The 23,871-nt window shown below is 43.5% G+C and overlaps 1 protein-coding gene across 1 annotated transcript in view; it reads left to right on the top strand.

Moving 5' to 3' along the window:
- Window positions 1-21,954, top strand: part of DACT2 (dishevelled binding antagonist of beta catenin 2) — a 28,064-nt gene extending 6,110 nt beyond the window's left edge. Inside the window, exons 2-5 of the mRNA XM_040058128.1 lie at window positions 8,526-9,299; window positions 15,088-15,220; window positions 16,659-16,946; window positions 19,410-21,954. Of these exons, the coding sequence (XP_039914062.1) occupies window positions 8,526-9,299; window positions 15,088-15,220; window positions 16,659-16,946; window positions 19,410-21,193 (2,979 nt within the window). The 3' untranslated portion in view covers window positions 21,194-21,954. The remainder of the gene's footprint in view (window positions 1-8,525; window positions 9,300-15,087; window positions 15,221-16,658; window positions 16,947-19,409) is intronic.
- The last annotated feature ends 1,917 nt before the right edge of the window (window positions 21,955-23,871 follow it).

Raw genomic sequence — 23,871 nt, 5'->3', positions numbered from 1 at the left:
TGAATTCAGCAGACCCAACATGCAAATGGAAAAGCACGGAAAATATTAACTGTTGCTACTGATATGCAGCTGGAGTTTTGCAAACCTGCTGGTGTTGCATAACATGGTGAAAATATGGTCTCAGAAAATAAGCACCATCTTCCTGCCAGCACAGCTCTTCTGCAATATGCCTAAGAAGAAAGGATCATTTGTAAAGTAATTCAATTTTATTCAGTAGCTAGCTTAGTTAACCTTTGCAGGAAAGTAGGAAGTGAAAAGGAAATAAATGTCACTATTTTAATCGCCACCGCTCTTTTTAGACATGACAAAATGAAGCATAGGCTTCACTGACAAGAGAAGTTTGATATCACATTGCTCCGCAGATGCATTTAGCAATACTGCAGTGTTGTGATGTACACCAGTAAATTTTGCCAATTTATAATGCTGAAGCAATCTCTGCTATGGTTTTATTAGTGACCTAGCTATGGGGCCAAGAAAGGCCCCAGCTTTGGAAATGGAGACATAACTGTAGCTCTGTGAATAATTCTTTCAGGGTTGGCTCAGCAGGAAAGCACACTCTCAAAGCATGTTTCGCACATATCTGCTCCTTCTTACAAACAGGAGCAAAGCTATGACGGAAACACAGGATTCAGTATTTGGGTTTTCATATACATCCATCACAGTGAAAGGAAAAGGATTTGACATTATCAGAATGAAACAAGAATTCTTTCAATTTGTTTCAATTGATAAGGCTTTTTCCCCCATCTCAGATGCTGTTGACACCGATGTGCTTTTGTGGGGAAGCACACATCTGTGCTTTCTAAAACAAGTGGTTGAGGTGAAAACATTTCCCAGTCACCACAGTGCTGTGTGATTTTTATACACCATCATATTCTTAGCTCACAAAACTCACAAAAATATCCCCCTTAACCATTCAGGTCAGTGGTCAAAACTGGATCAGCCTCATTTTATCTTTCCTAGAAAAGAGAATGCATTTTAAAACATGCCAAATAAAATCACAGTCCTTGCAAGCCAGCTTGGTTTTGGCTCGCTTTTTAGTGAAAGAATGCAAAGAGCATCTATGACCATCCAGGAAGTTAAGGGTGCAAGATCTGAATGCATTCAATGCCTGTTAGTCAATAAAAATACATTACCATGCCATCCTCTGCATTGCAGTCAAACCCTCACTACCTGCACAGATCTCCAATGCAAATAAAGATGAACACTAGCTAAATCAGCATGCTGTTAAAATGTAAGAAGTATTCCTCTTTCTTTCTTTTTTCCTCTTGGATATCCTTAAGCTAACTCTTTTTATTAGAAGATGTTTAGTTCTGAATGCCCTGTTGGCCCAGAAATTACAGGTATATTTGTCAAGATTAAAATTAGTGGGTCTTTAGGCTTCGCTTTAGCTAGATATTAAAGTCTGTATCAAAGTTTAAGCATAGAAATAGTGTTTTTGACTTTAGTGGGACCACTCACCTATTTAGAGTTAGGTAAGTGTTTACATATCTTGCTGAATAGGTGCCTTGGGGCCCTCTAACCTTATGTCCTGAAAACTTCTGCCATCCTTAACTAAGCTTGTTACAGTGCCATTAAAGGACCCTTTTTTCTTCCTCTTTTTTTCTGGCATTGTGTTTTGTTCTCATTGCAGAAAGACGCTTTGGGGTTTGTGGGTTTTTTTGCACTAACTAAACTTTAGGTTACATCTGTCCAGGAAAAAAAGATAGTGGACTTCCTTTTTATGGCTTCAGAGTTAATCAGTGGAATTCTGCAGTAGGTCAGTATTTATACCTTATACTCTGGAACTCCACACTGGCATGTAACTGTTTCTGTTGAAAACACACTCCTTTTTTGAAGAAGTAGACTCAGATCTCACATGCACCAGGATTCGCTTTATTTTTCAGAGAAGCATGGAATTTTGAATACAGAAATATCAGAGAGTATTACACACACAAAGAATGATGAAAAGACAAATCCACACATAAATGCTGGTTAAGAATCTGATGTGAAATGTACAGTGTAAAAAAAAGCAATGGAACAACAGTTATCTAATTGGTGTAACTAGGGCTTTGAAGGATTAATTTCTTTCTAATGCTGGGCAAGTGAAAGAAGAAAATTATGATCCCTTGGACTAGAGGAACATAAAAATGATAAATAGTTAAATCTACCAAACAGCACTGTGATTCAAAATATTTTTAGAAGTCAGCTGTGCAATCCAAAAATATGTCCAATAATAGCAGAAAAGGCCACAAGTAAAAATAAACTGCATATGTAAGAATGAGAGCACACCCTGGAAAGAAGGATTATAAATCTCTTAGTGTAACCTGGCATATAAACAGAAAAAGTGGCTGCTTGGATATGCAAACATGATCAGCTATATTAAAAAGCTGTCGAAGAGAATGAAGTAAAAGAAAAGCAATAATGAAGACCAAGAAGCAAACTGGGAGGACGGTCTGCAACTATACTGCAACACCGATGGAATTCACATTTAATATTAACAATCAAGAAGAGGGTTTAAACAAGATTATAATTAAATCTCCACGTGATGTGAATTTTCTAAGCATTATGAATTATAATGACAGCAGAAAAATATTGCTGCAAAACCAGCAGGAAATGAGGAAGATTGGAAGAAAGTGAGGTTTTCTGGGAAAAAAAATGCAAGCTGCAATTTGTGGGAAGAAACATGGAGAGCGGTGTGGCTGTGAGAGAGCATTAAGTACTAGTATCAAGATTTACTAGTAGGCAGTTCTGAATTTTCATCAGTATGCCAATGAGTGGGGCCCATGGGTGTTAAAGACGGTATCACTCAACATGGAGAAACAATCATTATTCCTCTTGGCTTCTGACGTAACAGCACAAGGCAGACTGTGTCCAGGCTTTGTGTGCCTGATTTGTGGCAAGCATTCACCTACAAACTGCTCTTAGCAGGAGCTGGGGTGAAAAAGGGCGATTGGCACCAAGTGAGCACAGTCCAGTGCAAGGCTACAACCCACCTCAGAGGAGGGTTGGACAAAGCAAGCCAAGGCGACGAGGGCATCAGAATGGTCTTGCCTCCATTGCCTCTTCCTGAAGCCCAGCCCAAGCAGCCAGCCTGGCTCCTTCCTTCAGAACTGAAAAAGGATTTTGAAGTGATCAGGAAGGACTGTTGTACCTCTTGGCAGCAAATCGCTGACAGTTCCTCTCTGGGACAGCATTCTGGTCTAGCTCCTCCCTTTAGAGCTCTTCCATCATGTGGCAGAAGCACCCACCATTCAAATTTGGCATCTCATCCTTAGAGACACCAAAATTAAGTTTCCTTTACTTCCAAAGAGTTTTACACCAACTTTGTGTCCCAGAACACAGGGAGGGTGCAGCGACTCTCTGAGCACTGGCCCTGGGCCAACCATACCCAGCCCATGTGCCCCCCAGACACCTCTAGTTATGATCTACTGTAAACTTTCATCTTTCACAATTCAAATTATTTCCTAGTACTTCAACTTCTTCCCTGCTAATTAGGATGTCAAGCCTCTACAATCACATCAAATTGTATGCCTCTTTTTTCTTTCCATTTTCTATTAGGCTTCCACATCCCCCTTTCTTTCTAAATAATTGATAATCTTGACTCTGTTTTCCGGTTTAACCCTTGGGCTTCTGTCCCCAGACTCATTCTGACTACTTTGGCTCTCTCTGCCTACCTGATTCCATCCATTCTCCTGCATACTCTGTGCTTCTTGAGGACCCCATCTGTTCAACACTTGCTCAGGCACCTCTTCAGTTTGCTTGTCTATCCACCAATTTATGAATAAGCACAAACTTTTACGTGGTCCAGACTTTTAGCTACAAAGATTTCAGTTGGAGCGCATAAACTGGAGAGAGACAAGAATAAGCACTTTCATGCTAAGCTTGTGACAGTCCTTAGCAACGCCTCCTCTCTCCTCCCTTCCCTGCAACCCCCACCACTTTGCCGGGAGTGTCACAAGAGAATCAATCTGCAACCCCATGAAAAAATAAACGGAAATAAGCACAAAAACAGATGGACCTCTCTTAATCCCTTGTAGCTGAGGACAGGATTTTGCTCATGTTTTTTAGAAGATTCCTCCTAAAGATTTACATCAACTCAAATCTGGTTTTGTCGTAGAAGCTGTATCTGTGAGAGCTACACTCTCACTTCCTTTTCCTATCCATTGCCATGTAAGCTACAGTTCAAAAAGTCAATTAGGTTTTTTTTTTTTTTAATTTAAAACAAATCCTCTGATTTCAACAAAGAGCCATTTACACCAGTGATTTGCTTCTTTCTAATTAAATAATCCTCAAGACATCAGACCTTAAGAAGAATGTTTTCAAAGGCAGCTGTTCTACTAATTAGACAAAACGCCTGAATGACGGCAATTTACTTAGAGTCACCTCACAGAGGGACACGCACACTATGATGTATTCCCAGGCACAGAACTACCTACCGTGTGTATGCAACATAAGGGTTTACTACACATTCAGGATGTTCTTAATGATCGAATTTACCATTTCCCAAAACTGGCAAAAGGCTCCAACCCACATTTTAACAGAACCCTGTACTGCTAAGCAGTGCCTCAGTCTTTTTACATAAAAGGATATGCTCAGTACATGTCTTGGGCATAAAATGGAGCAAGAGTGACAGGTACAAAAAATGTACTTTGCCTTATCTTGAGTAAGATAGTGGCTTGTGTTAGACTTGGCTCAATCCACATTTGACTGTTCTGCATCCTCCAACTAACCTTCTAAATATCCACCAGATGTCAACAGCTCAGAAGACCTCCTTATACAGGGGTGTAAGATCCCTCACAGGATCAATGGTAGAGGTCTAGTAGAGCAGAACAACAGGGCAACAGGAGGACAGAGAGGCTGGCTAGAAAAGTTAGGATGCTGCTGCATGCACTGAGTTTCTGTCATGCCAAGAAACAGTCCTAAATGAATAGTTTCATCCTCACCTACTGTCACTCATGACATGTCAATACAGTCTAAAAACACAACTGAAATACAGGGAATGGAGCCCATGGAGAGAAACTTTATATCCCTATATAAGGAAATGTTATGAAAACGCCGTCTGAATTATTTTTCACAGCAAAACATAAGCAAATGTAGGAAGCAAACTGCAATTTAGCTCTTGAAATTGTATGGTACACCAAAGTATTTTGTGTACTTTGGACTTCATCCAAAGCAAACATTCAACTGCTTTTCTTTTAAACACATCTGGAGGTCAATAAATATTGTCCTTTCCCTAACATTAGTCCCACACAAACTGGCTAATATGCATCCACAAAACAGGGAGTAAAATAATGTTTGTGGTCACATGAATTATCTGGCTTCAGTTTCAATTCCTACCATAGATTTCCTGTTTGATCCTGTGTACAAGGGTTAACCTCTTTGTACATCTCCATCTGCCAAAGAGGGTAAATAACACCTGCCTCCTTTCTGTAGTTTATGAGGCTCTGAGGGCATGTCTCTACCACAGGTGCAGGCACACCCCAGCTATCTCCATATGAGGTGTACTAATTGTATTTCTCATTTTTCTGGGGATTTAAATTAAATGCCCAGTATTCAATTTACCAAAGTGCCGAATGCTCAAAACTGGAAAAGAAATTAAAGTGAGCTCTGTTTGGAACAGTAAATGGATATATGTTAACCATATAATACTAAGTACGCTGAAAAAGAAGGCCAAAGGCATCTTCAGTGGGCATGCAAAATGAACAAGCATTTCTATAATGAAACTCAGCGCCTCAGGTCTTCCCTTATTAAACAAAAGCAGCTTTATACCTTTGGGGATGTTGTAAAGACACCATTCATTCATTCATACCATAAGGCACTTAATAGCTAGAATGCTAAGTATAGTTTTAAAACACAAAAAATTCTATTTGCAAACCACAGCTTAAATGATCTGCAGTAAATAAGGCATAGGTTGGAGCATGAGGACAGAGAACATTGAGCAGTATCTTTCATTCTATACACTCATTGAGGAATAGACCTATGGAACAACACTGTGTAATAATATCATACAAATCAGGACTTCAGTAAGGTTATGTAGACAAATTGCTTGGTTTCCTACTGTTTTGGTGTCTGATTTTGTAACCATGTCATTCCTTCACTACAGCTTTTTTCATTAAATTTCTTTACCTCAGGATCTGTAGGTGGAAAACAGAAATTTTATTCCAAGTCTTACATCATCTTGATGTCTTGAAACATCAAGAGCAATGTTTCTGAAATTAATGGAATTAAAGTAATGTAAATGAAAAGTCAAATTTTTTGGTTCCTGAAAAGTGCGAGCAACATATAAGCATTTGGATTCAGTGTGCTAAAGCTAGGCAGCAAAATAAGGTGTTACCTACAGACTGCTGACTTTTTTCAAGTAATTCTTAAAGTCTAGTGAAACTTCACAGAGTATCAATATTGAATATTCTTCTCTGTAAGTAATTAAAAATAGCAGAAATTTTCTAAGCCCCTGCTATGAAACTTTCACTTTTACAGCTCCCCTTCCCCCGCATAATCACATGGTTTTAAATCTGAGGGCAATTCATACCTTTTATTCTTTCCTCAGAAATCAGATAACACGAGGTATTTGTTGAATATTCTGAAAAGATTAAGTGAAATCATAAGGGTTCTATGGAAGAAAGTAATCAGTATAACAGAGGGGATAATAAGGAAGCTGATTAGAATAAAGATACTGCTGTGATATAGCCCATTTGGGATTTAATGTATGAAAAGATAAAAAGATGAAAGAAAAGGAAGAACAAAGAGCAAGGGATAACAGCTCCTTGCAAGGGAAAGAAGGAAAAAAAAGAAAAATGTATGACCTTATAATATCTAATTCTCCTAGCAAGTATATACTAAATGATAGTTGTGTTGGTGACTCGTTTTTGGTCATGTTAGAACACGGTTTGAATAAAATAAGGAACCGCGCTGCATGTCTGTTTTAACAAGTGCCAAGCCAAGTGGTTTACAAAAATGCTTCACCCTTCATACCTGCAATGGCATTTTGCAAGATTCTTGCCACATGACACACAATGATGGTTGTTTTGTTCTTTGCTCCCCTCCATCTAAGAGGTGGCAGAATTTCATGCTGTCTTTCGTCAGCACCTTCAAGAGCATCTCAGCGTTGAACATGGTTTTTCTTTCCACCTTGTAGATGAATACTTCAGTCATCATGGCACTGAGGCATTGTTCTGCAGAGGGAAGCCCCATGGGATGAATGGGTAAGGAAAAAAAAGCAAACTAAAGAGGTAAAAAAAAAGCCAAAAAACAACAAAAACATGACTAAGGTGATGTCATACAAGTCATATCACATACACACTTTAACTAAGCACTGTATAACCACCAGTCATTCTTGTTCCATCTACAGCTGGAGACATTTGTGAATATTCCTACACATTTTGCCAGAGTAGGACCTCTTGGGACCCCTTCTGACATAGCTCAACTTTGCAAGGTAAATACTGTCCTCAAATCTTCAAGCTACAGGAAAACTGTTGAAAGTGACACAATGAAAGGGGTCTTATTGAGGCTTGGGTCTTACTGAGACTATCAAACGTGTTGCACAGGACTGTGAACAAACACATGAATAATTTGCCCCTCTGCCCCCAGCAGGAGGTGGATTTGGCGTTGCTCTAGTACTTCTAACGCTCCTAAAGCTAGACAGGTACAGAAAAAGATGCTGGCTGCAGTCTCAGTGGTGGACACAGTCACCCACAAATGGTGTTGAGAAGAGACTTCTTGACAGAGCAACTGATTCCCACTCACCCAACTCCCATCCCAGCACAAAGACAAGTAGCATTCAAATCAGACTGTGCTAGCTTTTAAAGATATGCCACAGACTGAACAGAGGATAACCATGGACAGATGGGCTTTGCATGTGATCTCGGCTTCATGGAGAATAATACCCCTTTCCTGACATTACGTCACTCAAGAGTGTGGCATACAGTGATCTTGGGATATGTAGATGCTTCCTATTTCTGTGTAGACAGCAGAAAAATTGTCTCCTGTAGCATAGTCTCTGCCGTGTTCATCAGACTCTTGCTATCAGGGCTTCTTGTCCCCTACAGGAACACTACAGATTATGCATTCTGGCTTTGCTGCCTGCTAAGCAGCTCTGCTACCTCTGAAGAAGCTGCAGCTGCAGCTTCTGTCTTGGGAGATTTAAATGCTGGCATTTTTTGGTAGCAGCAGCACCACAGTCTTGAATTTCCATGGCCAACTGTGTTTTCATGTCCCATTCAAAGCACATCCTGAGCCCTTCAAATGACTTTATGGGGGGATGAACTACACCTTGATCTCACAAGACAGGACTCGGCCCTGCACCCAAAGTGAAAATCAACAATTCAGTACAAGACAGCGAACTCGTGCAGTGAGATCCCAGTCGGGTCGGTTTCTGGAGAGCAAGATGAGGAGTGCCAGCGCTATGCCTGCACCTGGCAGGAGGCACCACCAGCCAGGAGGGGAAGGGATAGAGTCACAGGCGCCACGTTCTTGCCAGGGAAGCGTTGTTATACCCGCGAGCGCTCTTCGCATCATGTCCTCGCATCACTTTAATTTGCACTCGGCAGCAGCAGCCTGCTCGGCTCGGCTCCGGTCTCCGCGGCATCCCCGGGGGCTCGCTCCCGGCTGGAACGGGCGCTCCCACCCAGGCGCTCCGTTACTGCTTCGGCGGCCCCTGTCTCTGCCGGGAGAGGGCGGGCACCCCATCCCTCTTCGCAGCTGGGGCGGAGGACGAGGCGAGGGCAGCCCCCTGGGCAGAGGCAGGGCAGGGACGGGGCAGGCAGGAGCCGCCCCCGCGCGGGGCGGAGGGAGCGCCGTGCGCTGGCTCCTTCCTCTCCCCGCGTATCCACCCGAGAGGTGGCCCCGGCGCTGCCTGGAGCCGCAGCCTCTTCCCTGCGCTCCCGCCCTCCCTCTCGCCCTCCCCCGTCCCCACCTCTCCTCCAAAACCGCAGGAGCCGCTACGAGTCCTCTTCACTCGCTCCGGTGCCAGCGGCGGAGCGGGGCGAGGGGACCTGAGCGCAGGCACGGCCCGGGGCGGGAGCAGCCCCGCATCCTCCCCGCCGCCCCCCTGCCATGGCCGGTGTCGCGGCCCGGCGCTGACGATGCTGCTGGGCGCCCCACGGCCGGGCGGCTGGGATCGCGGCCGGGTAGGCGAGAGGCTGCAGGCGGCCCTCGCCGGCCTCCAGGAGCTCCAGGTGCTTCGGGAGAAGCAGCGGGAGCTGGTGCGGGCCGCCCTGGCCATGCCGCAGCGGCCGGCGGCGGGCGGAGAACAGCAGCCCCCGTCCGCCCACAGCAAGGAGCACCGTCTGGAGGTCACCCTCTCCGCCCTGAAGGAGCAGCTGGTAAGGGAGGGCACAGGACGGGACGCCCCGCTGCCCCGCTCCCCGGCTCCGGAGCCCAGCCGCGGTGCCGAGCGCGGGCGGACGGAAGCGCCCCGGGGCTGTCAGACGCCCCGCTCCCCTTCGGGAGCCGCCGGCACCGAGGGCGGGCGCGGCGCTGCGGCCCCGGCGCCGCTCCCTCCCCGCAGTTCGCGGTTCCCCCGCGGGCAGGGGCGAGCGGCCGGGCCGGGGGCGGTCGGGGCGAGCCCCGCCACAGCCGCTGCGATGGGCGGGCAGTGCCGCGGGAGCGGGCGGTGCCGGTGGCGGGCGCCGTGCCCGCGGGAGCGCTGGCGAGAAGTTGCTAACCCGGCACCGCTCATTCATCGGAGCCGAGGGGTAGGCGATGATTAACTTCGCTAATACGGCGCTCGGCTCGCAATGGCAGCAGCCGTTCGCGCGGGAGATGGAGAGACAGGCGGGTGAGGTGCACCTGCATAAGCGCTCGGGGGTTTGGGTGGGTGTGTGCGCGCACACCTCTGCGCCTCCGCCCGTGAGCGCGCACCGCCGGGCGCCCGTGGGAGTCGATCGGCCGGGAAGCGCTTCGTGGGACGGGAGTACTTTGTTCTTTCCACAGATTGCGTGATCAAAAGGGAGGAAAACTGAATGCCAGACCTTGTATTTGAAGTGCTACACCGGCCACTTACACAGGGGTTTTTTTGAAACTAACAAACAATATTGAATTGTAGCTGAAACGAGTTTTCGCAGGTGAGACAATAATCAAAGGGTAAAGGCCTTTAATCTCTAGTATAGGCAATCACACGCTTCAGTAAACTCGGACTTAATTCAGAATCCTTTCCCTCGCTGTAGTGGTGCAAGTCTCGGCCATCAGTTATCCATCAGGTGTGAAAACAGCGCGGTTATTCGCAGCTTTCGCAGACAGCATCTCAGGATAAAATGGGCTTTAACCTTCAGGGAAACCTAGCCACCGCTGTGTGAAAACACAGCAGTGGGCATATCTTGATTAAATTAAGAAAACACAAGAGTAGTGATCAGCCGGCCACTTGATTATCCGTCGTTGATAATCTTAAGTAATGGCTCTGTTGGTTTTTTTTTTTGTTGTTTTTTGTTTTTAAACAAAAGAATTGAAGGCATTTATTGCCTGTTTGAGGCCAGTGGGATAATAGAATCACGCAATGAGCTCTGAATCATAGTGACTGTATTTTTTTCATGTCAGTTGTTGTGCTGTAATTACTAATTTGTCTTAATATTTTTCAAATAAAACATTAAAATAGAAGATTAATTTGTCAGAACTTTACTTGCACCTTACAAGGCTTTCCAAGAACGTGGGAGAAACTAGCCATTAAAATGGCAGGGGAAAAAAGGCTTTTAATTGCTGCCCTTTAGAAATTCAGGAGTTGAGTAGACGCAATAACTGCGCACCTCTGGAGGGGAACGGATTTCGCCAGTAGGTGCCAGTGCAATTATAGGAAACATATCTCTTGGGATGCCTGGGAGGGAAGTGTTCATAAAGCTGGAGAAGAATGACTCAGAACTACATAAATCCAGGGACAAGTTCATCAGCAAAAATAGTTGTGTGGATGCTTAAAGTAGTAATACAGAGCTCTTCTGATTGACCCGTGGCTGCTGGAGGCTTTTCAGACTGTGCTGTACTCCTGGTACCTTTTTTTTTTCCCTTTTGCAAATTGCAGATATTTGAGTAAAGGTGCATACCTCAAATCTCCTTAGTAGCAAAGTAAGCCCAGTAGAAAACAGGCTTTTCACAGTCCTTTTAGAAGTAGTTCACAGATCTACGATCTCAGCGACCACAGGCTGAAAATATGCCAGTGACTCTTGAGCAGTGTATTGCACTTAAAACCCATGAAAGTTCTGTGGGAAATGTGGGAAATGAAGTTAAAACTGAAAACAAGAGAAAATGCAAAGCCCAGCATTGCTCAAGGAGTGATATGTCTTCAACAACTGTTGTTGGCCCATGGACAGTACAGTATGTGATCACTGCTCTGTAAGCTTTCAGATTGAGAAACTCATTAACAGTGTAGATGTAACTTTGCCTTGCAGTGCACCTTGCTCCAGATTTCAAGGAGGACTGTAGCCCTGAGCTTTAGCATGGTCACAGTTTAATTCATAAAAAGTTTGGTTCCTCACAACATAAAATGAGAAAGCTGTATCAGCTTAAAGTGGCTCAAGGCATTTTAGCAATGGAAGCAAGGCAGATAAAACGTCAAGCCAGGCTTCTCCTGGTAATTGTAGGGTGAGAAACAGGAGAACAGAGGCAGAAACCTTAAGAACTCGAGTCTGACTAGAGGGAATAATAGAGCAGAGCCATCAAATGCCATAGGCATCACGTGTGGATGCCATTCCAAAATCTCAGTCTCTTCTCCAACAACATTTACCAGAGACAGTGATCAGCTGGCCTTGTATCACTCTGCTGTAGGCAGTCTGCTACCCCTAACAGTCATGCCCTTTTTTGCCTTAACTAGGGGCTCTTTTTGGTGGCCGAGGTCTTTTCTGGCAACTGCAAATTACTACAGTGCAGGGGGGTCAGTTCTGTAGCAGAAGAGGAGCAAAATTAAGTGATGCCACCCACCATCACAGATCCTGAAGGTGCTAAGCTTCTCTTAGCCAAACAGTATCTTGGTGACAAAGAGCAAAAAGAAGAGATGCAAATTCAGGCTAATGTAAAGAAAGAAATCTATGACTGCTGTCAGTGTAGGTGGATATTGAAGGCTGCAACATCCAGTATTTTCTCAGCTCTTTCCTCAGAGGACATATTTATAAACCTTATTTTATTTGATTTTAATCTGATGATTTTGTTTTGCAAGCTTTCAGGTAATTTATGACATTATAAAAATGTGAGAAGGGACACATTATACTGCAGAGAAAAAAACAAACACTTGGTGCTCTGCATTTTTCACAGATTTTTTTTCCCCTTTAGATAATTTTAAATAGAAGAAAACCTCTCTTAAACCAGGGTGGGGTTTTTTTGTTTGGTTTTTTTTTTTTTTTAAATAACAAAATTTTGTCAGATGAGAGAAAGAGGTCCTTCTGGAAGGAATTTACATTGCTCTATTACAAGTGTCTGGGATAGATGATAGTGCTTTTCCTCTGAAACTGGCTGCTTTGCAACATCAATTACAAAAGGACCCATAGGTGACTAATTTCTAGATGGGCAAAACTAGAAAAGAATGCTGTGTTTTGTGCATTCCAGAATGAGGTCAGATTAATAGAATTATAGGATGCTAATCTACAATTAAGAAGTGTCAATAACCCCCCTTTAACTGACAATATTAATAGTTGAGAAGAATAGTCAAGTATGACCGGTGGGTTTTGGTCCCTTGATTTGGGGTGCCCACTTGTGTTGGTGTAAAGGAACTTGTTTTTCAGAGAGTGTTCCTCTTTCTGAAAAACGGGTGGTGTGATGATATCCCAAATTTGCCTCCCCAAAACTGTGGTCCATTGATAGTACATGTTGATTGTGAAAGTTTGGTCTCACACTGTGCAGAAGTCCAGAAGTCTTCACAGCTGCATTGCCCAAAGCAAACAGATGGTTTTACCTGCAAGGTTTTGTCGCGTGTAAAATTCACGTTGTGAACAGAGAAAGAGTGGGTTTAACGTTTACTGGTCTGAGTGCTGCCTAGTGTGGGTATTGGAGCAATAACAGCTTGAAACAAACACACCGGAAAAGTCATTCTTATCCAAATGGTTTGAGGAATGCCTCTCTTCTTAGAGTGCAGAAGTAGTTAACTCAAAGATCAAAGCTGGGTCAGCGGCTGGAAACATGAAAACCCAATGGTGTGAGGCACCATAAAAGGGTTAAAAACGATGATGTAAATCATGTGTGTTGGTTAAAATACTGTGAAAGCGCAGACAGAACCTGGAGGTATAATAAATAATGTTTGAATACCTGAGAGCCTTGTGGCCTCTCTGTCATTAATCAGAAACCACAGACTGAGGGATTGGCTGGCAAAACATTAATCATTAAGCAATTAATTCCAGCCATGGAAACAAAACTTTGTGATTTCCTGAGTAGGTGGGATTGAAGAAGGCATGGCATGGTCTTGGTTTCTTACCACAAAATAAAGAAATACTGAGGAGGTCATACATTCATCATTCAGATGGAATAGAAAATCTCCTTTATTGTCCATTTCTTCCCTTTTTTTTTGTTTATGTGAAACTGGAAGAGGGGAAATCACTATAAATTTTCCTAGGAAGCAGTAATGAGCCTCTTGAGTTTAAATTTTTCTAGATGTGTGACTCTAACAAAAGGGGGCTTTATTTCTTGTGCCTTATATGTTCCTCCAGTCCTCTTTAAAAGCATGCTATTTGGGGGGGGGGGGGGGGGGGGGGGGGGTGTTTTGTTTTTTTCTCATCAGCATCACCAGCCCCAAGAGTTCTCTTGTGAAACTCAGGGCATCTGTATTTTTTTATTTTTTTTTTCCTTACAATTTCAAATAATTTAGTGATTACCTTAGGATCTTAGCTTTCTTTTCTTTTGTATTTATGGCTATGGAGAAACCTGTGCAAATGTTAAAAGTGAATAATACATACAAAAGGAAGGAGGCAAAAATGTGCACATATTGATCTTTATTTTCCGCATGTCATTTAATTTTTAAGAAACTTTAATCAGTTCAAGGGACCTAGATTTTTATATATATATATATATTTGAGATTGGAAATGCTTCTAGAACTGCCACTTGTGTTTTTAAATATGAAATGTACACATAAAGAAGAATCTTAATAATGTTTTTCTTACCATTACTGAGTGGAAACCTATCCCCTTGAGGGCTTTGAGCTCAACTTTACAACCAACTTCAGGAGACCACCTTTCTGTAAAGTACTGTAGGATGGATGGTGAGGTGTGATGTAATTAGAAGCTGCCTAAATAGTGACTGGGCTTTAGATAATTTGCCAGGTGCCATCTGATAAGTTTGTGACAGAAACCAACTGTGGTTCTTCGGCTGGCACCTCACGCCTGGCCATCTGCCTTGCCAAGCTGATGGCATAAATACTGGGGGAGCAACTGCAGGAGCTGTAACCTCAGATCAGCTTGGTCAGTGATTGCAGTAGTCAACAGATCTAGGTGCTGGCTTCTAAAAGATTATTCACAAGCTTGAGACACCATTTCTTTTAAATACAGTAATTTCCCCACCATACTCAAATGTCACCTTCTTCCAGGAAATGTGTGGAGATAACTGGCCACAAGACAAGCAAGGAAAACTTGCAGTAAAACAGATGTCACAATTCTTGCAGTGTTATCCTTTCAACTCTAAAGACATGTCATCAAAGCCACGAGTGTTACTGAATGGGTATGCTGCCTGTACTTGGTGTGGCAATAAGATACGTCAACCACAGTGGTTTCCTTTCATCTGGCCGATCTTAAGAGTTCATGCAGACAATAATCCATAATGTATATCTCCTCCTCTGCTCAGAGGCAGTGTACGGCAAAGTGTGGTGCAATAAGAATATGTTAATTAGTTAAAAGACTTCTTTCCTATTTAGAGATATTGTTCATGCCATGGTTGTAACAAAAAAGCCAAAAGTTAAAATAAGTACCTTCAGAGTGAGTTTTTAGAACGTGTTTAGCTGGGCAGAAGACAATATGTACTAAGAAACAAAGTGTTTTGTCCTTCTCCATTAGGTCAGTCTCATTACAGAGAGCCAACTGCGACGGTCCCTAGCTAAGGAAAACCCTTCATGAGAATAGAAGCTTGTTGGCACAGGTGGCCTGGACTCATGCATTGCTGCTGAGATTCTAACTGTGATTATTCTTCATTTCCTTCTTCCCTTGATTTAGTCTCGTTTGAGGAGACAGGATGTTGGCTTGAAGAGCCACCTGGATCAGCTAGACCAGCGAATAAGTGAGCTGAAATTGGATGTCAGTAAAACCTCCAGTGAATACTTGGATAGTGACAGCCGGCCCAGCTCAGGTAATGTGCACTTGGCTGTTTATTCCCAGGGGTATGGTGCTAGGAGAGCTGAAAAGTGTCAACTGCTAAGCAAAACTCTGTATTATTTGGTCAGAAACTGTGCCCCATGGCTGAGGTGAATAATCGTCATCTGGCACAGAGTGGGCTCACAGAGCTGCTAGGATTTTTCCTGCAAATTTGATTTAGTTGGAAAATGCTCACTCACTCAAGCAGTATTCTTTCTGAATTTTAATTTTTATCTTTTTTTAATAAACCTTGTAGCCACACGTGGAAGGAGAAGGAGACAGATTACTTATTAATTACCTTGTGCAGTGTGAAATGACCATTGGTAAAATGGCTAGAGTACTTAAAAGAAGTGGATACCAACATCAATGTCAACGCTCTGCTTGAATCCGGGAAGGGTTCTGAACCTCACTAGGGCTTTGAAAAATCACTGCTGCAGTGCTCCTGTCAAATGAATTTTTTGTAGAAGCAAAACAGCACTATTAAAAGACGCTGAGAAAAACTACTCCAGCTGAGTAAAGTTCTCATGGACAGAAAGATACTGGGTGTCAGGTTTCTGGTCTGATTCACAGAGAGAGCTATGTACTGCAGACTTTTATAGCTAGGATGTCTGTTAAAACCGGTTTCTGTTATCTAGCCAGAGACAATGAAAGTAGTTCTTTTAAACAGAATTTTTGCAAAGCCTCAAGTCTTCAGTGAGACAAGGAGATATTTTTTTTTATTGTTTTGAATACAGCATACGGGTTTGCAGCCTGGTACTCAGAGTGCATATAAAAAGTGCAAGTTTCTGTCGTGTGTTTAAGTTCAGGAGTCGTGTGCTTAGGCACATGCACATAGTTCAAAAGAAAATATTCCTTCTCTGTTACAGAGAGGAATAATAAAATTTCCTACCTTGAATTTATACAAAGCCTCTTTTAATGCTTCCACAATTATTGGGAATTACCTCAATACCTGGAGAGAGAAGATAGTCTCCATCCCTTAGACATTCCAGCTATCATAGACTCAGCAGCCCTGATCACAGGCTAGTTTTGCTCTGCCCAACGCACGCATCCAATCCGTGCTTGTACGCACCTAGTACAAGTTACAATGGTGTCAGAGGTCCCTGTCTTAACACCACTTGCATCATAATCCCCAAAGACATTCTCCGGTGAAGAACTGGGCATGATGGTGCAACACTTCATCCCCTCCCACCCTCAGAACTAAGCAGGCATGTGCGTGCCAAGCTGGCTCAGGGCCTAAGTAAATATGCAGAAGCCCAATAAAGGTTGGTTGAATTAGAGTATACCTCTGCTGATTGTTACCTTAGTAAATGATCATAAATTTAGGCTTCTGGCACATATCAAATGAAGATCTATTTTATTCTCTGCACTTTTCTTCTACAGAGCATTTGTAGTTGCTGTAAATATGGAACATCCTATTTATTTTAACTCTGCAGGATTCTACGACCTGAGTGACGGTGGTTCTTGCTCACTCTCCAATTCTTGCACCTCTGTGTACAGTGAGTCCATCTCCTCCTCCCACACCTGTCTCTTACCCAGCTCTCAACGCCCTAAAGCGAGGCTCAGTGTGTTTGATTACCGACCCAAGTCTGCAGATGAAACTACCGTGCACACCACCAGCTTCCAACAGCAGGGAACCTATGTCAGCGATGGATGTCGGATTGCAGCTAGCAGAGATGTTTCTGGGACTCCTGCCAGGTCCAGACCAAGGCCAGTTTCCACAGGTAATTGATAGCAGAGTGGGATACTTCATTCTAGAGGAGGGCAGGTTATTATTCTTAGGACCTTGTTTAGCCGTGTGTAATCAATATATAGTTCTCACTTTCAATACACAAAGTGAGAGTGGATCAAAACCACAGAGCCAATCCATTTACTGTCCAACTTCCCCTCGTCTCCATATTCCAGATACTTTTAAGCAGTAACAAATATTGTAATGAATCAATTAAAAAATTTGTGTATGAAGCAATAACAAATATGAGGACCTATGGATTTAGAAATGGAAAAATACTCTAGAGTATGAGATAAAATTGTAAAGAATACTGAGGTACTTTTTAAAAAATGACCTGCATGTCAAATCAGAAAAGTTTCAGTATTTGAAATACCTTGTGTGAAAGTAAAGGGATGTATGAAAGAATTCAAGTAAACTCAAAATTCCTTATTTACGTAAGTAAATGTTGACACTCACAATGACTCTTATTCATAAGTTATTATGTGCAGTTAGGGACAACAAATGCCAAAAGTTAATTGCCTATCTAGAAAGCAGTCATGAGCTTAAAAGTGGATCAGCCATGAATTTGCATCATACCTTCGACAAAATGGACAAGTCTATTAATATTCCAAATCTCTTGTTTACCATCTGTGAAGTGACATCATATCACTTCTTATCACAGGTTCTTCCATGTCCTCAAAGCAATCTGGTGTACAATTCTTAGAGTGATCCAGCAAGATGTGCAGCAGTTCCATTATAGAAACAGGGAAACTACAGGGAACATCATTTCAAGTACTTTGTCCCTCTGGAATCATTCCCACAGCTACTTGACCTGAGCTAACTCACCTCTGGCTTGCTTGGAACAGAAACAAAGACCACCTATTCTATACTTAGGTGTGTAGACACTCCTGAAGGGATGGCAGTAATTGTAGCATAAAAGCAAAGTCATCTCCAGGCTTGTCTAAAGCTGGGGATGAAGCTGCGCTTAATGAGCCGTGGCTTCCATGTTCAGATTGCAGACATTTCGCTCTCTCAGAAACTTTCCTGTCTTGAAACATGTTGCTGAGACTCCAGGGGCTTTATGTTTTTTTGGTATAGAGATAGACTGGCACAAAAAGGGATAGCCGATACTGAGCAGGGATGTGGGAGAGAGACTGCAGACCTCTTCTAGCCTTTCTTCCTGGCTACAACCTCTTACTTCCTTCACAGTGAGAAACAAAAGTAGTGGGGCTAGTGGTGGGTATAGTCTTGAAGAAACAATTCTTACAAAGTTGACCACATTTCAGGAAGTGATGCAAAAGATTTTGCTTCAGAAAATCATTTGGAGAGGGGAAGAAATTTCTCTTTTCCTCTCCTTAGAGGAAATGGCGAGAACAGACCAATTGCCTTTTCTTTCAGTGGCGAGCAGAAAGCTTGCTGAGACACTGCAAGCACAGCAATCTCCTTCCTGGTTTGTTTGTGAAAGAGCGCAGCGTTACACACTGCCAACAATTTCCTAGAGAATTTTCATTATGAAATTGGGCTGTTAGGTTGTCATCCTAACCTTTGCTGTGGCAGGTCTGTGCATAGGAAGGACACTGCAGACCACCCCAAAATTTTATGATCTTTTAAAAGCTTCCTGTCACAGGGCATAGATAGTCATCACGTGCCTATTCACATAGTTTGTGAATGATGTGGTTGAATGTGGTGCTTGGGTTTCATGACTGCATGAAGCACCCAGGAAGTTGGTTAGCTGAGGATCTGTTGGCACTGAAGCCTGCATTGTAGTGCAGAGAAATCCAAGCTAACTGGTTCCAGTGTTCTTTGTCCCAGAGGTAACACACCTCTGTAGTGCTCTATTGAATGACATGTCTGGATGGAACAGCCTTTCTTGGCACAAGAACAGTCTTTCCTCTCTGTGCTCAGGAGATGCTTCTGGGAGGACGGTGCTGCAGTCAAGAGTAAATTACAGCACCCCTGAGAGTAGTCCAAAATAGGAGAGATAGGAATTGGTGTCTATAAATGTCATCTGCAGGGACTACACTTCCCACTTGCTTGAGTAGTTAGCCTTAGATTTTTTAACTCTGTGAAAATAAAGATTCTTCAGTTCATTCTTCTATGGCTTCTCTGCTAAGAAATAAAAACAGTCCCTTTGTCTAGCTGGGTTTTGTCTAGTCAGGTTCCTGCTGGTCTGTGACATTTTAGAACTTTTTTGTATATGCACATATTTACTTTCATCCAAGTAGCACAGTTTATATTTCCTGCAAAGGTAAGAGTTTTATTATTGACATTAAAAGGCATTTTAAATTCTGTTATGCTTAAGTGATAAAAGCTTTAAAGTAATTCATTGACCTTGGAAGACTGAAATTGCTTTCTTTACCCATGCTACTGATTTTGGTAAAAGCTGTCACTTTTCTCTGATATAGTACTTCTAGCATGAACCAGGTTGAATGTAATTGTCCGTGATTTAATTAATTGTTTATTTTCATCCACCGTATAGGGGACTTGGAAAGACTCGTTCCAGCGGACGCTAGGTTTCAGAAGGAAATGGATCCCAAATCCATGTTGCCTCTGTGCCGTAATGGAGACATGCACTTGCTCAGCCTGGACCCCAAATTCCAGAATGACTTGGTCTCCAAGAATGGCATCGATGTGTATCCTTACCCAAGCCCCCTCCATGCAGTGGCTTTACAAAGTCCCCTTTTCTCCCTGGTGGGAACATCCCCAGAATCAGACTTCCAAGCTCCTCCCAGCAAACCTATGCCTATTACGACAGGTCCCAGCTTGATTAAGACTAGGCCGACCACTGAGGTCAAGCCAGGGGGTTACATCAATAAATTACTGCAGCTGACGAGATGCAGAGGGAGCAGTCGGGCTGAGGCCAGTGAGTGGGTTTCACTGAGCCAGCCAGCCGCAGTGCACCAGAGACTCGTTATAACCCCCAGCACCGGTGGAGTGAAAATTAACGGCAGCACTAGCCAGCTGGAAAAACAGGCAGGTTCTCTGGAGAGTAACAAAGCTGAAGGGAAGCTGTCAAGAGAGGTGCCAGAGGGGGAATGTGCCAAGCAGCAGGAGACTATGAGCTGTGTGAATGAAGAGCAGTCATCCACTCGGCCTGACACAGAGCCATCAGCTGTGAATAGTTGTTATCCTGCCAAGTCCGCAGCAAGGGGCTCTCCTCTGGCAGAGGCAAGAGACAGCAGCGTGGAGCGCAGTTTGTCCTACTCACAGCTGTGTCAAGAGGACTCTAGCCCAGACACCTGGAATGCTAAAGCTGTCCCACCCAGAAAACTGCCCATCAAAAGGTGTGGAAATGCCAAATCGGCTTACGCTGGGGGTCATGAACGAGTGGCACGAGCTGAGTTTGTTCATGCTCAGTTTGTCCCCGCAGAATCCCATCAAGTCCGGGTAAAGTTTGCCAGCTCCAAAACAAAGGCAGTGAAGATAAAGAGGAGGAACAGCGAAAAAGTCGTTCGACCTGGGAAGCAAGCCTTCTGCATGGAGAAGGTGAGAGCATCTCATGGGGCCACCAAGCTGCCTGCTGAGTGGAATCAGCTCCAAAGACCACAAGGAATGAAGAGCCTCGTGCGGAGACCTTCGTATTCCGGTGACATGGCTGGCAGATCGTGCTCCGAGTCGAGTCTGTTCCCGGTGCAGGTCAGGCTCCCCACCGTGCCATCCAGGCCAGAGCTCTACGGAGCCTCTGCCAACGCACTGTATTCCCTCGAAGCAGCTTGTGTGGACGCAGCCAACAGGAAGAAGCAGCGCAAGTGGCAGTCCACCGTGGAGATCTCTGCCAAGGCCCACCCGGCCAGCTTTGGCCTGGGAGCGCCAAGGCAGCCAGCAAGGAGAGCCGGCGTCCTGCGCACTGTCAGCATGAGGGCTCGCTCCAAGGGCCAGCCCCACGGAGATTATGCCAAAAGCGAGTCAGACCACTCCGAGTACTCTGCAGAGTGCTCTTCCCTCTTCCACTCCACCATCGCAGAGACCAGCGAAGGGGAGGTCAGCGATTTCACGACCAACCGATTTGGGGACAGCGAGTCCAGTGAAAGTGATTCGGATGGCAGCAGTAACAGCAGCAGCCTCGCTCTTGACTATGATGAGGGGGATGAAGGTGAGCTGATTTGGCCTGAAGGTTCAGCCAGGCAATCCGTGACTGCCCAGGCCTCTTCCAGGCCTCTTCCTCCAGTGCCCAAAATCTGTCGCATCAAAGCTTCAAAGGCACTAAAGAAGAAGATAAGGAGGTTCCAACCTGCCTCTCTGAAGGTCATGACCATGGTTTAAGGGAGAGCAAGCACCTGTTTCTTACAGCGAGACATCCTGCTGCCTCTCATTTGCAAACTTAAGAGGACTCGTGCAGAGAAAAGGATTTTCTTAAACGAGCTGTGAATAATCCCCGAGTCTGCACAAGGGATCTCATTTGTTAATGCCTGGACATAAATGTCTCTGTATCTAATTCCCTCTTTTGTCATGTATTCTGTAAATATGAATCTCTGTATATTATGTGATGACTTTTTTAATTATCCAGAAGGGTCACCATAGTGAAAAGGAAAACAACTCTGCTGTAAGATTATACAGGCTGGCCCTTGGTGGTTTTTTAGCCGTATGTACTCACAGAATCAGTCCAAGCACAAGGACTTGCTAAGAAGAAAGTGTACTTCCCTCTTGTCAGGAATTCTTTGCAGTCTGAAGTCTGTATTAACCATCTAGCTGTTACTGTGGTCATCATATGGAAAAGTTCCATCTTCTACACAGTTTTACTTTATTTCAGATCAACCATCCCATACCTTCTCCCAAACATTGGGAGGATGAGTCTGTTCTTCCATAAAAACATAGTGTGCTTAATCAAGAAGGCATTTGTGAACGAGAACAAGATTTCACTTTGCTTCATTTTTTTCAAAATAGCATAGGGTTGTTTTTTCAACCCCCCTCCTTATGATGTTCCATGTTATTGTTCATTTGTTGAATGGATGAAAGAACACGAGGGCGACATGCCACAGTGTATGGCTGGCCGGGACTGAGATTATAGCTTTGCCCCTGAAATTGCAAACTCAATAAATACTATTTAATGTACTTCTGAAAATTATGCTTGTCTGTGTTTGATGTCTAAAGAAAATTATTCTGGTCTCTGATATGAAACAGTTCTGTGTTTTTATGATCACTGTCCAGAGGGGTTCTTTGATATTTTCAGAGGATCACTGTAGCTCAGTCAGAACCAGGCTTCGCTCACCCTCTACCTCAGGAAAGCTTTTTCAGCACCTGCTTCTAAATGAAAGAATTTGGAAATGGTATTTTTACTGGGGACAGGGTGGTGTTTACTACATTCACTTAAACTGATGCAATTTTGTCACAAGAAACTCTTTAATTTAAAACGTATATTTATGCATATGTAATGTGTTTTCAGTGCATTTGAGGGCACTGATGTGAAGACTTTGTATCTAGCTTGGTAAATACAAATGTATCTAAATTGAAGAAGTCAATTTTCTGTGTTCAGACAAGCAGTACTAATTCTTTCCTCTGAACACAGCAATCTGGAAGCTGAGCTGAAGTTCACCCTGAATTTACAAAAGAGCAGGTATTATCCTCCTACCGTATTTCAGTGCTCAGTCTTAGTACATTCCTGGCCTAGGAGATGTAGGCATTACCTCATTCAGCTGCCTGTACTGGGTCTGAAACAAAAGGTAAGTGCTTTGCAGAAATTGGGTAAAAGAGTGATGGTTTGCTCCAAGAATTCAGTAGCAAACAGAAATATTGAAAGACAACTTTCACCCAATGCCTTTTATTCTTTGGAAATTATGTTATGTTTTGAAACCACTCTATTTTCAAATAATTTTTGGAAAATGAGGAGAAAAGTAAAAGATATTTAAAGTCATTTAATTCAAGTATTCTAACTAGCACGTAATATCATCCTTACTGTAACTAGGAAAACATATTTTAGTCAGTGAAATATGTTTGAACATTTTTTCATTGTTCCAAGAGTATTGGATGTAATCACTCTGGTAGGATTAATGGGAGAATTTCACAGGTCTGGCAGTGGTTTCTTGTTCAGCATGTCTAGCAACAGAACAAACAAAATAGTGATTTATGCTTTGTTGACTTTCTACACCATGAAAGGATTCTTTTTTCCATTTACACAAAAGGTTTCATTTGGGGGAGTGTGTCAAAAGTTACATATGATCCTTTAATCCAGGGATTTTCTGTTTGGGGGTGGGGTTTATTGGTTAAATAGGAATTTTGAGGGTGTTCTTTTCATGAAGGAGGAAATTGTTCGTAAGTAGCAAAGTGCTTTGGGTATGAGTGTTCTGAAACCTGGTAAAAACTGCCACCCAGTAGCTCCCTGCCTTTTTATTAGAGTACGCTCAAACAATAAGTTTGTGATCCCACAACTCAGTAAATCCTGCTTTAGGGCTGTTAATACTCCGTCAGAAATGTTGCCAGACACATGATGAAAGTGCTGATCCAGAATGAACTCAGGCTGCCAATTCAAATAAAGAAAAATGATGACTTAATTTTGTACTGGCAGGTTTCATGCCAGGTGAGGTATGAGTGCGTCTACCACTCGCGCTTTCTGCCAGGTGAGATACCGTCGCTCCTCCCAGAGCCAGCATAAACCCAACATAAAAGCATAAAGCTGGCCCAAACAGCATCCCGTGCTTTGGCAAATTCAACAGAAATATGATTATGTGCCCACACTTGATCCAGGGGAAACGTGTGGGGCTGGAGAGCTCCAGCAATGCAGAGAACCTGCTGATAGGTGTTGAGGCATTGCTATGTGCAGTGATGTACTGAGCTGTGGCTTTTTGGTGAGGGCAGAACAGGTGGTGCTTCCCCTCTGTACTCCAGCACATTGGATGTTCTCCCTAGCACTGCCCTTTGGAAACTGCTTTGGGACCAGAGCTCTGAGGGGAAGAACTAGGGTGCAAAACAGGGCAGGAGACTTGGGTGGCCAATAGTTCACGTGT

This window comes from Hirundo rustica, chromosome 3 (genome assembly GCF_015227805.2).
Source record: "Hirundo rustica isolate bHirRus1 chromosome 3, bHirRus1.pri.v3, whole genome shotgun sequence".
Lineage (NCBI taxonomy): Eukaryota > Metazoa > Chordata > Aves > Passeriformes > Hirundinidae > Hirundo > Hirundo rustica.
The sequence above is the reverse complement of the archived record's forward strand: the minus strand, read 5'-3'. Positions and strand labels throughout refer to the sequence as shown.